The sequence below is a fragment of the Tamandua tetradactyla genome, chromosome 8 (genome assembly GCF_023851605.1).
Source record: "Tamandua tetradactyla isolate mTamTet1 chromosome 8, mTamTet1.pri, whole genome shotgun sequence".
Lineage (NCBI taxonomy): Eukaryota > Metazoa > Chordata > Mammalia > Pilosa > Myrmecophagidae > Tamandua > Tamandua tetradactyla.
In genome coordinates this window covers 93693410-93714803 of record NC_135334.1, presented here as the reverse complement: position 1 = coordinate 93714803, position 21394 = coordinate 93693410, and the positions used below count along the sequence as shown (strand labels likewise).

The window sequence follows — 21394 nt, the reverse complement described above, 5'->3', positions numbered from 1 at the left end:
TGATTTGCATTTCTCTAATGGCCAGGGACATTGAGCATCTCTTCATGTGTCTTTTGGCCATTTGTATTTCCTCCTCTGAGAGGTGTCTATTCAAGTCTTTTTCCCATTTTGTAATTGGGTTGGCTATCTTTTTGTTGTTGAGTTGAACAATCTCATTATAAATTCTGGATACTAGACCTTTATCTGATATGTCATTTCCAAATATTGATTCCCATTGTGTAGGCTGTCTTTCTACTTTCTTGATGAAGTTCTTTGATGCACAAAAGTGTTTAATTTTGAGGAGTTCCCATTTATTTATTTCCTTCTTCAGTGCTCTTGCTTTAGGTTTAAAGTCCATAAAACCGCCTCCAATTGTAAGATTCATAAGATATCTCCCTACATTTTCCTCTAACTGTTCTATGGTCTTAGACCTAATGTTTAGATCTTTGATCCATTTTGAGTTAACTTTTGTATAGGGTGTGAGATATGGGTCTTCTTTCATTCTTTTGCATATGGATATCCAGTTCTCTAGGCACCATTTATTGAAGAGACTGTTCTGTCCCAGGTGAGTTGGCTTGACTCCCTTATCAAAGATCAAATGACCATAGATGAGAGGGTCTATATCTGAGCACTCTGTTCGATTCCATTGGTCGATATATCTATCTTTATGCCAATACCATGCTGTTTTGACCACTGTGGCTTCATAATATGCCTTAAAGTCTGGCAGCGCAAGACCTCCAGCTTCGTTTTTTTTCCTCAAGATGTTTTTAGCAATTCGGGGCACCCTGCCCTTCCAGATAAATTTGCTTATTGTTTTTTCTATTTCTGAAAAATAAGTTGTTGGGATTTTGATTGGTATTGCATTGAATCTGTAAATCAATTTAGGTAGGATTGACATCTTAACTATATTTAGTCTTCCAATCCATGAACACGGTATGCCCTTCCATCTGTTTAGGTCTTCTGTGATTTCTTTTAGCAGTTTTTTGTAGTTTTCTTTGTATAGGTCTTTTGTCTCTTTAGTTAAATTTATTCCTAGGTATTTTATTCTTTTAGTTGCAATTGTAAATGGGATTCGTTTCTTGATTTCCCCCTCTGCTTGTTCATTGCTAGTGTATAGAAATGCTACAGATTTTTGAATGTTGATCTTGTAACCTGCTACTTTGCTGTACTCATTTATTAGCTCTAGTAGTTTTGTTGTGGATTTTTCCGGGTTTTCGACGTATAGTATCATATCGTCTGCAAACAGTGATAGTTTTACTTCTTCCTTTCCAATTTTGATGCCTTGTATTTCTTTTTCTTGTCTAATTGCTCTGGCTAGAACCTCCAACACAATGTTGGATAATAGTGATGATAGTGGACATCCTTGTCTTGTTCCTGATCTTAGGGGGAACGTTTTCAATTTTTCCCCATTAAGGATGATATTAGCTGTGGGTTTTTCATATATTCCCTCTATCATTTTAAGGAAGTTCCCTTGTATTCCTATCCTTTGAAGTGTTTTCAACAGGAAAGGATGTTGAATCTTGTCAAATGCCTTCTCTGCATCAATTGAGATGATCATGTGATTTTTCTGCTTTAATTTGTTGATATGGTGTATTACATTAATTGATTTTCTTATGTTGAACCATCCTTGCATACCTGGGATGAATCCTACTTGGTCATGATGAATAATTCTTTTAATGTGTTGTTGGATACGATTTGCTAGAATTTTATTGAGGATTTTTGCATCAATATTCATTAGAGAGATCGGCCTGTAGTTTTCTTTTCTTGTAATATCTTTGCCTGGTTTTGGTATGAGGGTAATGTTGGCTTCATAGAATGAGTTAGGTAGTTTTCCCTCCACTTCGATTTTTTTGAAGAGTTTGAGGAGAGATGGTACTAATTCTTTCTGGAATGTTTGATAGAATTCACATGTGAAGCCGTCTGGTCCTGGGCTTTTCTTTTTAGGAAGCTTTTGAATGACTGCTTCGATTTCTTTACTTGTGATTGGTTTGTTGAGATCATCTATCTCTTCTTGAGTCAAAGTTGGTTGTTCATGTCTTTCCAGGAACCCGTCCATTTCCTCTAAATTGTTGTATTTATTAGCGTAAAGTTGTTCATAGTATCCTGTTATTACCTCCTTTATTTCTGTGAGGTCAGTAGTTATGTCTCCTCTTCCATTTCTGATCTTATTTATTTGCATCCTCTCTCTTCTTCTTCTTGTCAATCTTGCTAAGGGCCCATCAATCTTATTGATTTTCTCATAGAACCAACTTCTGGCCTTATTGATTTTCTCTATTGTTTTCATGTTTTCAATTTCATTTATTTCTGCTCTAATCTTTGTTATTTCTTTCCTTTTGCTTGCTTTGGGGTTAGCTTGCTGTTCTTTCTCCAGTTCTTCCAAATGGATAGTTAATTCCTGAATTTTTGCCTTTTCTTCTTTTCTGATATAGGCATTTAGAGCAATAAATTTCCCTCTTAGCACTGCCTTTGCTGCGTCCCATAAGTTTTGATATGTTGTGTTTTCATTTTCATTCGCCTCGAGGTATTTGCTAATTTCTCTAGCAATTTCTTCTTTGACCCACTCGTTGTTTAGGAGTATGTTGTTGAGCCTCCACGTATTTGTGAATTTTCTGGCACTCTGCCTATTATTGATTTCCAACATCATTCCTTTATGGTCCGAGAAAGTGTTGTGTAAGATTTCAATCTTTTTAAATTTGTTAAGACTTGCTTTGTGACCCAGCATATGGTCTATTTTTGAGAATGATCCATGAGCACTTGAGAAAAAGGTGTATCCTGCTGTTGTGGAATGTAATGTCCTATAAATGTCTATTAAGTCTAGTTCATTTATAGTAATATTCAGATTCTCTATTTCTTTGTTGATCTTCTGTCTAGATGTTCTGTCCCTTGATGAGAGTGGTGAGTTGAAGTCTCCAACTATTATAGTATATGAGTCTATTTCCCTTTTCAGTGTTTGCAGTGTATTCCTCACGTATTTTGGGGCATTCTGGTTCGGTGCGTAAATATTTATGATTGTTATGTCCTCTTGTTTAATTGTTCCTTTTATTAGTATATAGTGTCCTTCTTTGTCTCTTTTAACTGCTTTACATTTGAAGTCTAATTTGTTGGATATTAGTATAGCCACTCCTGCTCTTTTCTGGTTGTTATTTGCATGAAATATCTTTTCCCAACCTTTCACTTTCAACCTATGTTTATCTTTGGGTCTAAGATGTGTTTCCTGTAGACAGCATATAGAAGGAATCTGTTTTTTAATCCATTCTGCCAATCTATGTCTTTTGATTGGGGAATTCAGTCCATTGACATTTAGTGTTATTACTGTTTGGATAATATTTTCCTCTAACATTTTGCCTTTTGTATTATATATATCATATCTGATTTTCCTTCTTTCTACACTCTTTTCCATATCTCTCTCTTCTGTCTTTTTGTATCTGACTCTAATGCTCCCTTTAGTATTTCTTGCAGAGCTGGTCTCTTGGTCACGAATTCTTTCAGTGACTTTTTGTCTGAAAATGTTTTAATTTCTCCCTCATTTTTGAAGGATAATTTTGCTGGATATAGGAGTCTTGGTTGGCAGTTTTTCTCTTTTAGTATTTTAAATATATCATCCCACTGTCTTCTAGCTTCCATGGTTTCTGCTGAGAAATCTACACATAGTCTTATTGGGTTTCCCTGGTATGTGATGGATTGTTTTTCTCTTGCTGCTTTCAAGATCCTCTCTTTCTCATTGACCTCTGACATTCTAACTAGTAAGTGTCTTGGAGAACGCCTATTTGGGTCTAATCTCTTTGGGGTGCACTGCACTTCTTGGATCTGTAATTTTAGGTCTTTCATAAGAGTTGGGAAATTTTCAGTGAAAATTTCTTCCATTAGTTTTTCTCCTCCTTTTCCCTTCTCTTCTCCTTCTGGGACACCCACAACACGTATATTTGTGCGGTTCATATTGTCCTTGAGTTCCCTGATACCCTGTTCAAATTTCTCCATTCTTTTCCCTATAGTTTCTGTTTCTTTTTGGAATTCAGATGTTCCATCCTCCAAATCACTAATTCTATCTTCTGTCTCTTTAAATCTATCATTGTAACTATCCATTATTTTTTCTATGTTTGCTACTTTATCCTTCACTTCCATAAGTTCTGCGATTTGTTTTTTCAGATTTTCTATTTCTTCTTTATGTTCAGCCCATGTCCTCTTCATGTCCTCCCTCAATTTATCGATTTCATTTTTGAAGAGGTTTTCCATTTCTGTTCGTATATTCAGGATTAGTTGTCTCAGCTCTTGTGTCTCATTTGAGCTATTGGTTTGTTCCTTTGACTGGGCCATATTCTCAATCTTTTGAGCGTGGACAGTTATCTTCTGCTGCTGGCGTCTGGGCATTTATTCAGATTTCTCTGGGTGTTGGACCCAGCAAGGTTGTAAGATTTTTCTGTGAAATCTCTGGGATCTGTTTTTCTTATCTTGCCCAGTACGTGGCGCACGTGGCACACGTTTGTCTCAAGTGTTTGGAATGGGTCTCCCCTAGTCACCGATCTCCGTGGCCTGGGGCTTTCGGATCCAAATCTCTCCGTTGGTTCAGGGGCCGCGCGTGGTGGGGGCGTCAGCTGCCGCGGCTTGAGGGGACCCTGTGGCTGGTTGCGGGCCGCAGCGGGCCTGGGGAATTCCCCACCGGACCAGGAAGCCTCCCGTGGGGGGGGGCTTCCGCTGCTTGGATAGCCCTCCTATCTGAGACTCGTATCCGCGGACTCAAAGCAGAGACTCGAAGCCGCCCGCAAAAGAGGGGTGCCACCTGCCTCGGCTTGGGAAACTTGCTTCTCCAATACTCTCAGCCGGCCCGGAAAGGGGGGAGGGAGTAGCTCGGACCACCGCAGCTGCCGCTGATCGGGAGATCGCACGCCGCTCGGGGGTCTCACTGCAGCCGAGTCTCGCAGTCTAGCCAGCCCAGACTTTGGATAGCCCTCTGATCCGGGACTCGTAGCCGCGGACTTAAAGCCGAGACTCGAAGCCGCCTGCAAAAGAAGGGCGCCGCCTGCCTCGGCTTGGGGAACTTACTTCTCCGATACTCTCAGCCGGTCCGGGAAGGAGGGAGGGATTAGCTTGGACCGCCGCAGCTGCGGCCGCTCGGGGGTCTCGCCGCAGCCACGTCTCGCAATCAGACTTGCCAGCCCAGACTTTGGATAGCCCTCTGATCCGAGACTTGTAGTCGCGGACTCGAAGCCGCCCGCAAAAGTGTGGCGCCGGCCGCCTTGGCTGGGAAGCTTGTCTCTCCGAGTCTCTCAGCCAGCCCCGGAAGGAGGGAGGGATTAGCTCGGACCGCCGCAGCTGTGACTGCTCGGGAAATCGCCCGCCGCTCGGGGATCTCACTCACTGCAGCTGAGTTTCGCAGTCAGACTAGCCAGCCCAGACTTGGTTACGCTGTGTGTCCATTCCCTGCTGTAGCCCCGGGAGTTGTTTTGTACTGTTTCTGTTCACCTATTAGTTGATTTGGAGTCGGAGGAACTAAGACGCATGTACCTTACTAAGACGCCATCTTGGATCTCCCCCAAGGCTTTTATATGCATATGTGTTAAGGATTGGATCATGTACCGTACAACAGGCTGCAGTCTCCTGGTCCTGAGTTGTGGTACAGGGAATTGAGTGCTGCTATGACAAATAGCTAAAAATGTGGAAATGGCTTTGGAATTGGGTAATGGGTAGAAGCTGAGAGAATTGTGAGGTGCTTGATAAAAAATGCCTCAATTGTTTTGAAGAGATTGTCAGTAGAAATACGGAAATTAAAAGTATTTCTAATGAGGCTTTAGTTGGAAATGATGAACGTGTTACCAGAAACAGGAGGAAAGGTGATCCTTTTATAATGTGGCAAAGAACTTGACAAAAAAAAAAGTTTCTTTTTAAATTATTATTAATTTATTTTTTATTAGAGAAATTGTATAGTGGAAGCAGATAACTTGCTTCTAGGTTTCATAAGTCCATTGGAGAGGAATTTTGCCCCAGGATGGACCACACATAATTTTTTTTGGGGGGGGGGTACAATAGAATGAACCCTAATATAATTATAGTAGTATTGGTTCATTAATTTAAACAAATGTACCACATTAAAAAGAAATTATGGGAGTAGGGATTGGAAATATGGGGACTTTGAACCTTCTGTATGACTTTTCTATAAACCTACAGCTACACTAAAAGTTTTTAATTTCAGTTCAAGGGAGTTTTATTGAGCTGACATGAAATGCAATATGGTTAAGAAATTTCTCCATGTATTTCTGTATTCAATTCCCTCCTTCCAGCCCAGAATTGATGTCACGCTAAGTTTCTCTTAGGCTGAAAGCCTGTCTTATGTTTTCACTAATTTCCTGCCATTATGTACTTGATGTAGGCTTTTTCTGAAGCTTAGAAAAAGCTTCTTAAACAGTGGCAGGTAGCAGAGTGATGGCAGCCACAGCTGAGAGAATATTTGATCCCTTTTCTGCACTAAGATAGCTTTGCTCCTTTCCGCGGACGTGCTGCTAGTCTGTTCTGGTACTTTAGTCAAGAGCGCTTGAGAATATTCAGAAGAAAGAACTGTGACATCTGCTCTAGCTTCAGGGCCTTCATTCTGAAAGTTTAAGGTGATTGAGGCCACATCAAGAAAGAAATCAAAATCCTTTTGTTCTTCAGAGGAAGTTCAGTGGTGGACTCTGGCTTTGTCCTGAAACATGGAGGGGGTTGACACAATATCAGGAAGCAAATCGGGGACTAGGATGGGCAGAGTAAAACAGTGCCTTTCCGAACATAGTGCCAGTAGGGTGGTAGGAACTGAGTGGAGAAAGGCCAGCAGAGGGCAGGTGCTGGAGTGGGATCATCTGTAATTGATTTTGACGAGGCTTTGTACTTAACATTGTTCTCAAAATGACTTAGACTTTTGGATATTGCGATGGAATGAGTGTATTTTGCACATGGAAAGTGTATTTTGGTGTCGAGAGAGCAGAATGGTCAAGATTGAAGTATGCTTTCCACAAAAGGCTGGTCAAGTCCCAACCCCGTTCCTGTGGCTGTGAACCTATTTGTCAGTAGGACATTTGAAGATGCTATTGGTTAAGGTGTGCTCAAACTAAGTAAGTGTGGGTCTAGGTCTGATATGGCTGAAGTCCTTATAAATAAGCAAGGGAATCGTCATGGAATAAAAAGCCGTGGGAGCAGCCGGAAGCTACAAGGCAGGAGAACCTGGAAGAGAAAGGTGAAGATGCCACCATGTACATTGCCAAATGATGGAAAAGCCAAGGGACCCCAAACATTGCCGGCTAGCCAGAAGAAACCAATCCCAGAAGGAAGCAAGCCTTTTAGCCTCTGAAACTGTGAGCCAATAAATTCTTGTTGTTCAGCCAGCCCATTGTATAGTATTTATTTTAGCAGCCAGAAAACTAAAAGAATACTTCTGATGTATTTCACAATAAAGACGTTTTTAAAATTGCTTGGAAGGTCTACTTGGACATATGAAAGAGAGAAGCAAGGCATATTGGATTAACTTTTTTGTTTTTGCAGACAGGTATTATTGCACTGCTTGTATGATTCAGACCCTCCTACTCTGCTGGAAATAAGCAGGTATGCTTTTTTTTTTTATGGATTCCATTTACTCACCTGTAAGTTGATTTATAATTAATTCTTCATGTGAAGAATTATTTATTTGAATTTCCTTTACTGTTTTTGCAAAATAGAAATTAAACATACATTTTACATATAGGTTATTGCTAACTTGCCTTTCCCAGACAGAAGTGGCCAGTGTCTGGGTTGAAAGGATTAGAGAACATCCACCTATCTATGATAGCATTTGCTTCATCATGTCAAGTTCAACAAATGGTAAGTCACAATACAATATAGAAAAAAAATTGGATTAAATTTAATTGTTGAGAAATCGTTACTATTTCTGATACCCACTTTTAAAAAAAGAATAGGTACAGGGTGAGAAAGTATTTTGATTGAAGCTGTAAAATAAATATTTATACTCCCACGACACTGATAAATAATCCTCCATTTAAAAATGAAAAAAAAACATGACATCCGGGGGTGAAAGTCTTCCTGGCAATGTGGGACATAGCTCCCAGGGATGAGCCTGACCCTGGCACCTTGCGATTGACAATGTCTTCCTGACCAAAAAGGGGAAAAGAAATGCAACCAAATAAGGTATTAGTGGCTAAGAGAGTTCCAATAGAGTTGAGAGGCTATTCGGAGGCTGCTCTTAGGCAAAGCTTCAGCTAGAAATTATCATGCTTTGCCAATCTCCAACCAAAACCATTCCTGTTAACCCTAAAGAACACCTAGGGCTTTATCTGAGATTCTACAGAAGTTTCACACCCTAAGGTGATTTTCCAGAAACCTACAATCTCCAGATGGTTCCTAGGCCAGATATGTCCTGAAACCCAGAGGGTCCAACCTTTCCAAGAACGTCAACCAGTTCCATCTCCCTGTCCCATATTATCAACCCCTTTCCAACATGAAAAAGTTAGAATGGGCATTGCACAAATACCCCTAAAGAGTGGAAGAAGGATCAGAGGAGAAGGTGGGGTTAAAATAGAGAAGATAGGATTTAACATGATGAGTATGACTGCTGAATCATTATATTGATATTTCTGTTAGTCTCCAGTATCGTAGAGCAGCTAGAAGGAAAACCTAAAATTGTGGAACTGTAACCACACCAAACTCTGAAATCTATTCTATAACTATTTGTTACAATGTACTTTGATATTTGTTGTTTTGTATATATGTTCTGTTTCATAATAAAAAATGTTTTTTAAAAATGAAGGAAAACAAGCAAACTTAAACATAGGAGGTCAGATATCCTTGGAATAAGTAATGCTTTGGTAAGATTTGTCTTTCCTGGAATAGTTTTTAGGAATTTAGGTTAATTTGTTGCTTTTAACATTTTGTTTCTCAATATAGTATCTGCTTTTTTCTCTGTAGTTGACTTGCTGGTGAAGGTGGGAGAAGTTGTAGACAAGCTGTTTGATTTGGATGAGAAACTAATGTTGGAGTGGATTGCTAATGGGGCTGCTCAGCCTCTGGACCAGTCCCAGGAAGATTCTGAAGAGCGACCAGTATTTAGAATTGTGCCCTGTGTACTTGAAGCTGCCAAACAAATACGGTAGGTGAGACTTTCTATGCATAATATTTAGGAGAATCTAATTGGTAGAAGAATCCCCAAGTGTGAAAGACATCTTTGTTTCCTTTAGACAGGATGAATAGCACATAGCCATCTTTGTTAGTTTTGATTTACTAATATCTCTGGCAATATATTTACTGCATCATTTTTCTTATTCCTTGCTATATATGCCAACCTTAGATTAGAGACTGACTTTGGGCCCTTATGTCTTTTTGCCAGTAGTGGTTACTAGGTTCTGTATGCTAGAAAACTACTGTTAGTCACTTGAAAAATTAATCGATGAACTGATCTGCTTAATAGTGAATAGGATATTTTTAATGCATAATAAGTCACAATAAAGCCTATTAATTCCATGTTCTTTGTCCAAGTGAGGATTCAACTTAGCATCTTTCCCCCAAACCTGCTTCAGTAGTCTTTAGCTCACGAAATGATTATTATCATTTCTTCTACATTATCTAAACAGAAAGTCATTATTCTGTTTAGATAATGTAGAAGAAATGTCAAAGCCATTACTGACCTTTGTCTACTCTTTTCCTATGGCTAGTCTAAGCCTTCCTTCTGACTTTTTTGGAATCCATGCCACCACCAGGTCACTTGTCTCTCATCTGGACAACTGAAACATCTCTGATCTAAGCTTCCTACCTCTGTTCTTTTCCTTCAAGCCTAGACAGCTAGAGTAGTCTTTCTACAGCATACACTCATCCTCTCACTTTCATGCTTAAATCTCTTCTATTGATTTCCTTAGGATAAAGTTCCAGAGTTTTTTGTTTTCTTATGTTTTAAATGTGGCTTATAAAGCCCTGTCTAGTCTTTTCTGTTCTTATTCCTTGTACTGTGTTCCAGCCATATGACATTTCCTTCATTCTTCAAATAAGCTCTCTTGTCTCCAAGCCTTTACATAGTTTCCTCTAATTCAGATACTTCTTTCTCCCTTTAGATGTGTAAACATCATTTCTCTTAAGATATCATACTTGATCCTCCAAACTACATAAGTCTGTTTGCTATGTGATACAGTGGCACCTGTAGTTCCTCCAGTGTAACATTCATATCACTTTATTGTAATTATCGCATTTATTATCTTTTCTTTTAGATAGTAAATGTCATGAAGGCAGGGACACTGGTTCATGTATCTCCATTTTCCTAGCCTCTAACATAGTACCTGAAAACTTAAATATTTGCTGTATCATTTTTTTAATTTGTATGTTATCTTTGCCCTTAATTGCTTGATTGAAAAACTAAGGTGGCAAGTTTGTAGGAATCAAACTGTTGGTCACAAGGATTATACTTATTTGATTTTAGTGCTCTCAGGGAGCTATGATAATTCTGTGAAGTTTTAAGAACATCATTTTAAAAATATTTTATTTATTTTTAGAACATCATTATTTTTGATGTTTGGTGCAGTGGCCCATATATTTACACTATAAAAGTCCCAGTTATTTTTTTTATTTTGATTGTTTAAGTAAATGAGAATGGTGAGGTATCACGCAGCAAGTTTCTGCATTGCTGCTTTTGTGGGACAGGGTCAGTAAGAGATTTTACTTCTTATCTTACATGTGCTGATTAATTTTTAAATTAAAAAAAAATTTTCATTTTACTGTTCTCCCTGTTAAAAATTCTAATGAGCACAAAGATTTTAACCTGTTCCCTGTTTAATTTTCAGCATCTAGGGTAGTAGTTAGTACACAATAATAAATATTTGTTGAATGGATGAATGATTTGAATCCCCTAGACAGTAGAGCTACTGATTCTGTGCTCTTGCTTTTTGTATTTAGTTCAGAAAATCTGGAAGGGTTGGATGTTTACATGCATATCTTACAGCTGCTTACCACAGTGGATGAGGGAATTCAAGCTATTGGTAAGATGTTTATGGCAAAGCACTATAATTATGCATGCACCTGTTATTTGCTTTTTAAATTACTACTTTCTTTATCATATTTATCAAGTACAGTGTCCTGATGCTGGAAAAGACACTTGGAATTTACTTTTTGACCTAGTCTGCCATGAATTCTGCCAGTCTAATGATCCACCCATCATACTTCAAGAACAGAAAATAGTGCTAGCCTCTGTGTTTTCAGTGTTGTCTGCCATCTATGTTTCACAGACTGAACAGGAGTATATAAAGGTAGAAAAAGGCAAGTATCATTTTGGTCCACTAAATTAAATTCTTGTCTATCAGATTTTAAAACCCAGACTTGTGTTTATTATTCATTAGTTTCTTTCTCTATTTTACTTTTTTATGTTTTTCTTTTCCTAATTACAAAAGTATTTACATGCTCAGTACAGAGAATTTGTGAAATTTATAAAAATCATCAAGAAAACAGTGCCTGTGATCCCATCACCCAGAGCTAATTATTACATACTATATACATATATATTAAGTACTCCTTTTTAGCCAGACTTTTTCACTTAGAAATATAACATGAATATTCTAGAATGATTTTGACTATGATTAAATTCATTATCCATGATTCATCTAAAATTTATTCTCATATCACATGAGGTATATTTTCGAATTTTTTTCCTGATGACAATTACTCAGCTGTCTCACTGTTAGTGAATAACTCATTTTACCACTACTGATTAGACATTTATCATATTCTGAATTTTATATATTTTCTTCCGTTCTCTTGATACATTCATGTGTTTGCATCCAAACTTAATTATTACAGCTTTATGTTTTAATACCTAGTTGAACTAGTACCCTTCATTCTAATTTTTCAGAATGTTTTGGGTGATTATTCTTGTTTAGCACTGTATGAGATTGACAAATTACAAAAACAAAAAAAGTGCTGGTATATTTATTGAGATTATATTAAATTTATAGAATATCCAAAAACATGTTACACTTTTACATTGGTCTTATTTTGTATTCCTAAGTAATGTTTTAAAGCTTTGTTTATGTAGATTTTGTATATTTTTTATTAGTTTTATACCTAGATAGTTTATTTTTAGGTTGTTATTGGCTGTGAGTTGTCTTTTCTTTCACTGATTTTTGTTGTTAGTACTTATGAAGACCCCTGATTTCTGCATATTAATTTTGCATCCAGTAACCTTGCTGTATTCTCTTACTGTTTTAAATAGTTATTCTGGTGATAATCTTGGGCTTTATCTGATACTGGTTTGGGCTTTTTTATTATATATTATCACTTTTCTACCTGTGACTTCTTTCTTTTATTTAATTGCCTTGCCTAGTACCTCTGGGGTTAAATAATGGTGATAGAAGACATTCTTATCTTGTTTCTTAATTAGTAATAGTTCTAGAGTTATGCCATTAAGCAGAATATCTTTTTGGGCTTAAGCTATTTATGTGTTATCATTTAAGGAAGTATTTTCCAATTTTATTAAGAGTTTAAAATCAGAAATGAATTTTGACTATTTTTAAATGTCTTTTCTGCGTCTGTGGGTAGGGTACCTCATTGAGAAGGTGACATTGAGTACAGACCTAAGGGCAATAACGGAGTGAGTCATGTGAACACGTAGAGAGGAAAGCTTTCTAGACAGAGGGAACAGTACATGTAAAATCATGAACTAGAAGTATGCCTGGTACATTTGAGGAAGAGTTGTGAGGCCTGTATGGCAAGGTGGTGTTAGCAGGAGTAAGAGAAAGCAGCACATGGGGCCAGAGAGGTAACAGGAACTAGATTGTGTAGGGCCTGATTTTGTCTTTTACTCTGAATGAAATAGGGAGCCATGGAGGGTTTTAAGCAGAGAATAAACATGAGCTAATTGTTATAAGCTCACTCTGACTGCCCAGTGGATGAGAAGTGTAGGGTGCGAGAATCAAAAGGGAGAATAGTTAGAAGGCTGTTGTGATAATTGAGGCAAGAGATGATGGAACTTGTATTAAGGTAATAATGGTTGAGGGTGGTAGAAAAGTAGATTCTGATATAGTTTAGGTAGTGCCAATTGGATTTGCTGACATTTGGATGGGAGAGGTTAAGAGGAGAAAAGTCAAGAATATCTCTGTCATTGTTGGTCTAGAGACTTGGCATTTACTGAGATAGGGAAGACTGGTTTTAAACACGTTAAGTTTGAGAATGTCTAATGACATCCAAGTGGAGGTGTTAAAGCAGGCAGATATACTTATGAGTCCAGAGCTGAGGGGAGAAGCCTAAACTAGAAATAAATTTTAGAGTTGTCAGTTGCTATGCTGTTTAAGTCTTCTGTAACCTTAGTTATTTCTTTTGACTTGATTGACATGGAGTGAGAAGAAAAGTAATGTCCCTTACTACTGAAAAGTTTCTAGTTTTTTTTTTTATGAGTGTTAAGAATCAGTTATGTGGTGTGTAAACATTCATTATAAATAGTCCCTCTTTGTTTCTTTTAATACATTTTTAGCCTAAGCCATGTTGTACCACAAATAAAGACCACACGTCCCAGATATGAAGATATAAAGATTCTTTTTGTTTGTATTTGCCACTGACACCTGTTCCTGTCCTTTTCAATCTTCTAAATATTTTGTTTTAGGTATGTCCTTTTCTTTTTAATAGGTTAGTTAAATTCATTTACATGTATTGATATTAGAGATATGTTTGATCCAAGTACTGTCATGCTGTGTTTTCCATTATGTATATATACATTTAAATATTTCATTCCGTGGTTTAATTGCTTTGTTTTTTGTATGTAATTCTAACATTTAGGAAGGTTTGTCTTTGTTCTAATGGTTACCTTAATAATTATAACTGCTAATTTATTTATTTTTTAATTCTTAAACTTTAGTAACTTGAGAAAAATCTGACCATTCCTTGTCAGTTTTTGCTGGTACCTTCAGACTACAAATCCAAATTTTGTGGGTGTGAGCTCTGAATTAGATCTTTAAATATTTGTTCTATCGTTTTGGTTTTCTTCTTCGGAGATTATAATTGTTTATTTGGCATCCCCTTTCCTATGTTCCATAACTAGGTATTTTCTCCATTCTCTTTAATTCTTTATTTCCATTCCATTTGCTTTGCTTTTTTTCTTTCTGAGTTCCATGTCCCTTTTTTTTCTGCAGTGTCTGTTCTCCTTTATGCTGCTGCCAGTTTTGCTTTCATTTCTGTAGTGGCTTTAACTTTTTAATTGTATAATATAACATATATACAAAGCTAAGAAAGAAAAAGCAATAGTTTTCAGAGCACTCTTCAGCACGTGGTATACACGACAGATCCGAGTTTGTCCTGGGCTACCCATACCTTCATCTCAGATTTTTCCTTCTAGCTGCTTCAGAATATTATAGGAGGCTAGAAGGAGTAAATACTTTTTTATCATCACAATCAACTTTTTTTGTGAAAAATTACATACATACCAAACAATAAATTTCAAAGCACAGCACAACAATTAGTTGAGGAACAAATTTCAGATTTTGGTATGGGTTACAATTCCAAGATTTTAGGTCTTTACTTCTCGCTGCTCTAAGATACTGGAGACTAAAAGAAATATCAATTTAATGATTCTAAAAGTCTTACTCGTTTGTTAAACCCTACCTTTTCTGTGTAACTCCACCATCCCCTTTGATCTTTCTATACCACTCTTTAGGGGTATTTGGCCTATGCTTATTCTAACCTTTTCATGTTGGAAGAGGCTGTCAATAATATGAGGTAGGGAGATAGAACTAGCTGATGTTCATGAGAGGCTGGGCCCTCTAGGTTTCAGGTTTAAGTTCTTTTTTGAGCTCTACTAGGTCAGGTTTCTTTTCCTGTTTTTCATTTTTAGTCTTAGTTGTATTTCTGCTTTGTGCTTGACTGCATATTATTGTAAAACTGGAGAAATATTATCTTAATAAACGTAAGGTGAGTGGTGTTCATGTACTATTTGCCTTTCCTGTTCTTCTCTTTCTTTTTTCTTTTAGTATCTTTATGTTGCGTCTATGCTAGTTCCTTTTCGCTTACCCATCTTTGAATGGACTGAGTTTTTTCTGGAGCTGTTTGGAGCAAGTTCATGGAGGAAAGGGGCTAAGGCTACCTTCTAAGGCTTTTACTTATTCCTGGGTGAGAGATAGCTGTAGAAATTCTCACCTTTCCCCTGCCATTTGCTTCCTGCAAATATGGCATGTCTGTGGGATTACTCCTTCAGACTCTCTTTCTCTGCTTCTTAGACTCAAACCAGCTTCTGGGAAGCCCCAGCTGCCATCTTACACATGCCATTCCTGCTGTTGCAAACAAGCGATTCTATATTTGCATCTCAATCGTATGCTTTTTACCTTGGAGGTGTGGACTTTTCTGAGATCTGCAGCCTCAGATGTCCTTTTGCCACTTATTCCTTTACCCCTTTGCTTGATTTACCCCTGGCACTTTTTCCACTATCCTTGTGTTTGAAGTTTCAGCTGTTTCCAAGTTTTATCAAAGCTGGAGTTTGGTTCTGTTGTTTAATTTCTTTGTTTCTGTGGGGTAATTTCTGAAAGGAAAAGAAGGCAATACTGGTTTTGAACTCTACTGCTCTTTCTAATATCCTTGTGGATATAATCTGTCTGTTGAAAATCGTAAACAGTGTTTTTCTCTTTTGGGGGGTGGTGCATGGGCCAGTAATCGAACCCAGGTCTTCTGCATGTAAGGCAGGCATTCTACCACTGAACCACCCATGCACCCCATATACAGTGTTTTTATCTGAAATGCTTAGAACACATTTTTCCTGATGTTATGGTCTTAAATCTTTATATATGATTTTTATTATTGGTGGTGATTAACCTTTTTTAACTTGCCCTCCTCTAAGCCTTGAAAGGAGTTTTGCCGAATCAAGGTTGGGGTGAGAAAAAGGGAAGGGAGGCTAGGATAGATTGATGTGATCTAGAGTGGCAGGATCCTGGAGTCAAGAGTTGATGATGACTCAAGGAAGAGAGGGAAAAATATACAAAAATGCAAGTTCCAGTGTTTATGGGTTTATCAATTGAGAAGATCTACAGAGGCCAACTGGATTTCCCTAGTTGCTAATTTTTTTTTAAATGTCATTTTCATATACAGTAAATGACTTAGGTTTGGAAATGAAGTTAGATTTTTAAAAAATCCAAATACTTGATTTTGGTGCTGTAGAAAACTTCTTCCCCCCCCCCCCCCGGATTTGTAATTTGTAATTACCAAGCAGGAATAGTAAGGTTAGAATTGGTGGTTGAATTAGGTAAGATCTTTTAAAGCATGTTCATGCTATAACATGTATTTTGAATCTCAGCTTGTTTTATGTTCACTTTTTATTATAAACTAATAAAAATGATTGTTCTGTCCTTTAAGAAATCATACTGAGTGTTTTTGCATTTAACTTAAAAATGAAATTTAAACGCTTCATTTGAGATTTTTACAAATTTTTTTAGCATGGTCCAGGGCCCTGTGGTGGGGCGCATGCCTAACTCGAACTTCATTTTGTGCCACTCCTCCATCTTGCATGCTAGGTTTGAGCTATGCTGGTCTCCTTTTTGTTCTCCAGTTTTCCGTGATTTTTCCTGTTTGAAGTTTTTGCCCTTGTTCTCTTGGCCTGAAATGTTTTCCTTGGCTCTGTGTGTTGTTGACTGCTTCTTATCTTTTAGTTCTTGATTCAGTGTTACTTTTTCAGAGAGCTTCCCCTGCCTGGCTTGCTTTGGTATCGTTCTTTTTATTTCCTTCACAGCACTTACCACCAGCTGAAATGATCCACTTTATTTATGTATTGAAAATATAAAAATGTAAGCCCCTGAGGCTTGAGGTATTGATGATCTTGTTTTTACCACTATGTCTGTAGTGCCTCAGACAGTTCCTAGCACTAATAGGTATTCATAACGTGTTCATTGAATGAACACATGGATGAACGAAAGAAGAACCAAAATTTAACTGGCCACTTCTATACCTCTTGATTTGTTTGTACACTAGATCTTCCTCTAATTGACAGCCTAACTCGGGTCTTAAAAAATATGGAACATTGTCAGAAGAAACCGAACTCTATAGAGTCTAATACGGAGGACACTAAGACATCTGACTTAACTGAAGATGATTTCCACTTGAAAATCTTAAAAGATATTTCGTGTGAATTCCTTTCTAATATTTTTCAGGCACTAACAAAGGTAGGAAAGAAGTATTGATGGTTTCTTCAGCAAAAAGAAGTGTGGATTGCTTAGTGTTCCAAACTTTATTATTATTGTTATTATTATTTTTTAAAATATTAAAGTAGTATAATTATATGCCATAACTTTGGGAAAATAGAGAAAAGGAAAACTTTATCAGCCATAATTTTATAATTTTAACCAGCAACTGATGAATTTGGTGTATTCTCTTTCAAATATTTGTGTTTTTTTTACATACTCAGAACCCAGTGTATACAGTTTTTATAGATTGCTCTTATTATATAAATTCTATTTATTATGACTTACTGTAAGTACTTATTCTGACTCGAGATCAATTCACCAGATAAAGCTTTAGAAATTTTCTTTTGTTGACATTAAATCTTTTTGTCTTTTAGGAGACCATGGCTCAGGGGCTAAAAGAGGGCCATTTAAGCAAACAGAAGTGTTCATGTGCATTTCAAAACCTTCTACCTTTGTATAGCTCTGTGGTGAGTATGAGTAAATGTGTAGGTAGCTGAACGTCAGAGGCTTGCTAAATAAAATGCTTTATTGTCAAAGAAGATAGTGCTTACCATTCATGTTATGTGATGCCTTTGTTGGCTAGATCATTCTGGATAATTCATAGGCCTGGTCTGAGTAACAGTTCTAACTCTAGAGAAAGGAGTAAACCCTGAATTTATAGTACCTCTTTCTGTCCTGACGTTATCATCAGTATTTATTTTAAGCAAAAGTAAGATTCTTAGACAGGAGTCATCTGTAGGTTTTAGTGGTTCTTCAAATGATAACATATTTGCTGCCATTAAAGGCAATTTCGAAATAGAAACTTTTTTAGGCAAATGAAGTACAGGATTTGGGAGTAAAAGGCTATATAAGCAAGGAAAATAAAAATAAAACTCCAGTAATGGACCCTAAAGGGGAGGTAATGGGAGGATGGGTTCTAGGTTAAGAGTGAAACAGAATGGTAAGGGCTAATCACTTGATAATGTTTCAGTGGTATGACCAGGAAGTACTGTTACTGTCATTTGCAGATATGCCAAAACTTTCTTTTTTGGTTGAACTATCTAGCTACCACTGTGGAACATTTTTACGGTCAGTAACCAATATTTTAAACCAGCCTCTCCTCCACTTACATTTATTTGGTTCTTTTCTTTGACTCACAGGTGGAAGATTTTCTTAAAATCCTGCATGAAGTTGATAAGAGCCTTGCTGATGACCTGGAGAAAAGCTTCCCAAGTTTGAAAGTTCAGACTTAAAAACTGAATTGGGATTTCCTCAGCCTAAGAAGTCAACTTTATTTTCCTCACTGACAGTTGAAATTGACATATAGGAAGTATTAGATAAAGCCTCTATCAGAAAGGAGTTATCTGGTATTATGTCCATGTATATTCTTTTCCCCCCAGCCTTATCTCACTTATTTGGCATTGGAATTTCAGACCTTGACCACTTTTCCATAGAAGCATAAATCATCCCACCCCCTCTTTTTTGTATTGGTTGTGTTATTTATCATCCTTGGGTGAAGAAAACAAAAGTATAAACTTATCTTTGAGGCTCTTATTAGGATATTTGGGGGTGAGTGAAGATTTCTGCCTAACTCTTACTTCTGATTTTTATGTGACAGTTTTTTGTATTTGTGTCTGTTAGAAGTACTGTTAGCTGCACTAACAGAAAACCCTCCTGTAGAGGCTACAGATGATAGCTTTCGTGTCTCTTAAGCAATAAGAAGTCCAGAGGTGGGCAGTCTAGGCCTAATAAGGCAGCTCAGGGACCCTGTCTTCCTTTTGCCTTTCCACATGGTCTGCCATGTAGAATTTTGTGCTCATGCATATTGTGGTGAAGGGGATTGTATCCTTTCTGGACCTTTCCTCCACATTCAGGGAGGGAAAAAGGCAAAAGGGGCCTTCTAACAAGTCTTCATTTTATATTTGGGAAGGATAGCCCTTCCCAAATCCATGTTGTGTGGCCAGATCCGTGTTGTGTGGCTGTCCCTAATTGCAAGTATTAGAAATCAAGTCCTTTTTCTGTCTAGTTTCCATAGGGGTGAAGAGATAGAGAAGGAAGGTGTGAATGGCTTTTCCATTTTGCCATAATGTGCAATCCTATGTTAGGCATTTTGTGAGCGTAGTTTGTGTTGATTCCATTCCAGACTGTTAATAATAGCTCAGAAGCATTATTTTCTATTTAGCTCTGTTATGTTTTAAATTTTTTCAATATTGTGCATATGAAGGTAGAAATGCTAGCATTTTTATGCTTTGTTTTGTTTTACACAAGGGCAGGCACTGGGAATCGAACCGAGGTCTCTGGCATGGCACACAAGAGCACTGCTTGCTGAGCTACCGTGGCCTACCTGAAATGCTAGCATTTTGATAAAAGTGCATTAACAAAGTTTTCTGTTTTCAGCGTAATTCAAGTGGTTGAATTTCAGAAAATTATTTGCTGGAGTGACTGTAGGTTTTTTGAATTAAGATTGAGGAAGTTTAATAACTTCTAATAGTTTTCCAGTTGTGCTATACATGATACATGTTTTTTACTCTCATACTTTATCACTCTTTATAGTGCTTCCTGATGAAACATATTCAGAGAATTCAGCAGGTACACTTATGGAAACATCCAGTTTACATGATTTCAGTTACTGAAATTGGAACTTTTCTAAGATTAAAAAAAAAAATGCCAGTTATGAATAGCAAAGACAGGTTTTTGAATATCTCTTGTAGAACAGTCCCTTCCCAATTTATTTCAGGGCCTTTTTGGCTTTGGAGCATTGGTCTCGCTTCATACACTTTTTTCCTTGAGTGACCATTGCTGATAAAACACAAGGGATACAGATACTGGTAACGAGATATACAATTTCCAGTTTGAAGGTAGTTTTATTAGTTTATTTTATTGAACTGTAAAAATCTTACAGTTGAATTCTTAATTAGTAGGTTTATTTATGTACATTTGCATGTCTTAGGCACTTACCTACTCTATAGACTGAATGTGGCTGGATTCAACATGAGATTTCAAAAGGCATCAGTGAAATCACTCTCCTACCACCTAGTTGATGCTAAAATTTTCTTGTTATTCCTTTATGTTTAAAGTTATTAAGATGCAGATAATCCTATAAGAGTAATACTTTAAGTTACTAGTCGTGTTTACCTTAGTGCCTGAGAATTTTACTTTTTTTCTCCTGGGGGCATATTTTAAAAGTGAGAGCACAAGGAACTTGGTACCTGAGGAAGGAGTATTACCCTAAGAGGGAGTTAGAGATGGAGAAGGGACACATCATGGGGAGGCTATAGGATTCTAAGGTACTTTCTCCTTTATGTTCTGCCTCCAACCTGCCCTATTTACTTTTGTTATTTCTTGCTATTGTAATATTGTGAAGTGGTACATATTTTCATGTTATTTTGATATATTTGATAACATCTATGTCTACAAATTATAATAAATAGTTTTTTAAAAAACTAAATGTGTGTAGTGTTAAAACTTCTTTTAATACTAAACAATATGAAAAATTTGCAAAATATATATATATATCTTAGTGCTTGAATCAGTTACAGCAATATTTTCAAATAGTGCTTTCTCCATAAATATGAAATTCGGGATTATATGTACAAATGAAATTGAAAATCATTTTTCTTGTGTGTGTGGGAGGGGAAGAATTAAGATAATGTAAAGCCCTAGTATTCCTCTTAGGAATACTAACTCAGGTTGAGGAACTTGAGTTAGTATTTGTTTCATGCGTCAGTCTATTTCTAATTAACTTGAAATTTAGTTTTTGAAGTGCCTAAATTAGTAAGAAGACTACTCATCCTTCCCTGTTTCCTTTTAAGATATTTTATTCCCTTCAACTACAGCTGAACTCATCCATCTTTCTAAATCAAAAAACTTTCTTCACTATTATCTTTAACATTTCCTAATGCCTTGACTTTATATCAGTTTCCCTCATTCATGTAAGTAAATTGAAGAAGAATACTAGGGCTTTAGATTATCTTTATAGATGTTTTCAGTCTAGCATTTTTTTTTTTTAAAGAAAAAGGTCCATTTGCAACTTCAGTCTCTTTTCTACTAGCAGTTTTAAGAAAGGAAAAATAGGTGAACACCCCTCTTGAATTAATCCATTTTGCCTCCCAGCGTGACTTAACGTAAGAACCATTATTAGAAATCATGTATTCTAATAAAATGATATGATGTCTTAGATTAGGTTCAGAATAGTCCAAGGTGAAGGATAGGAAGGGAGTAAAGGGAGTAGATAAAATAAGTTTGGCCATGGTTTGAAATTGTTGAAGCTGGGTGATGGGTACATGGGG

General features: G+C 37.0%; 1 protein-coding gene and 1 non-coding gene across 2 annotated transcripts in view; one reads left to right on the top strand and one right to left on the bottom strand.

Annotated features, from left to right (window-relative positions):
- SAAL1 (serum amyloid A like 1) overlaps window positions 1-20515 on the top strand; it is a 35486-nt gene extending 14971 nt beyond the window's left edge. Inside the window, exons 5-12 of the mRNA XM_077114164.1 lie at window positions 7489-7548; window positions 7688-7803; window positions 8905-9085; window positions 10876-10958; window positions 11047-11235; window positions 16915-17105; window positions 17501-17593; window positions 18266-20515. Coding sequence (XP_076970279.1) covers window positions 7489-7548; window positions 7688-7803; window positions 8905-9085; window positions 10876-10958; window positions 11047-11235; window positions 16915-17105; window positions 17501-17593; window positions 18266-18358 — 1006 coding nt within the window. The 3' untranslated portion in view covers window positions 18359-20515. The remainder of the gene's footprint in view (window positions 1-7488; window positions 7549-7687; window positions 7804-8904; window positions 9086-10875; window positions 10959-11046; window positions 11236-16914; window positions 17106-17500; window positions 17594-18265) is intronic.
- On the bottom strand, window positions 15592-15662 carry TRNAV-UAC (transfer RNA valine (anticodon UAC)). Its single transcript has one exon. It is a non-coding gene; the product is annotated as a tRNA-Val (tRNA).
- Window positions 20516-21394: the final 879 nt, after the last annotated feature.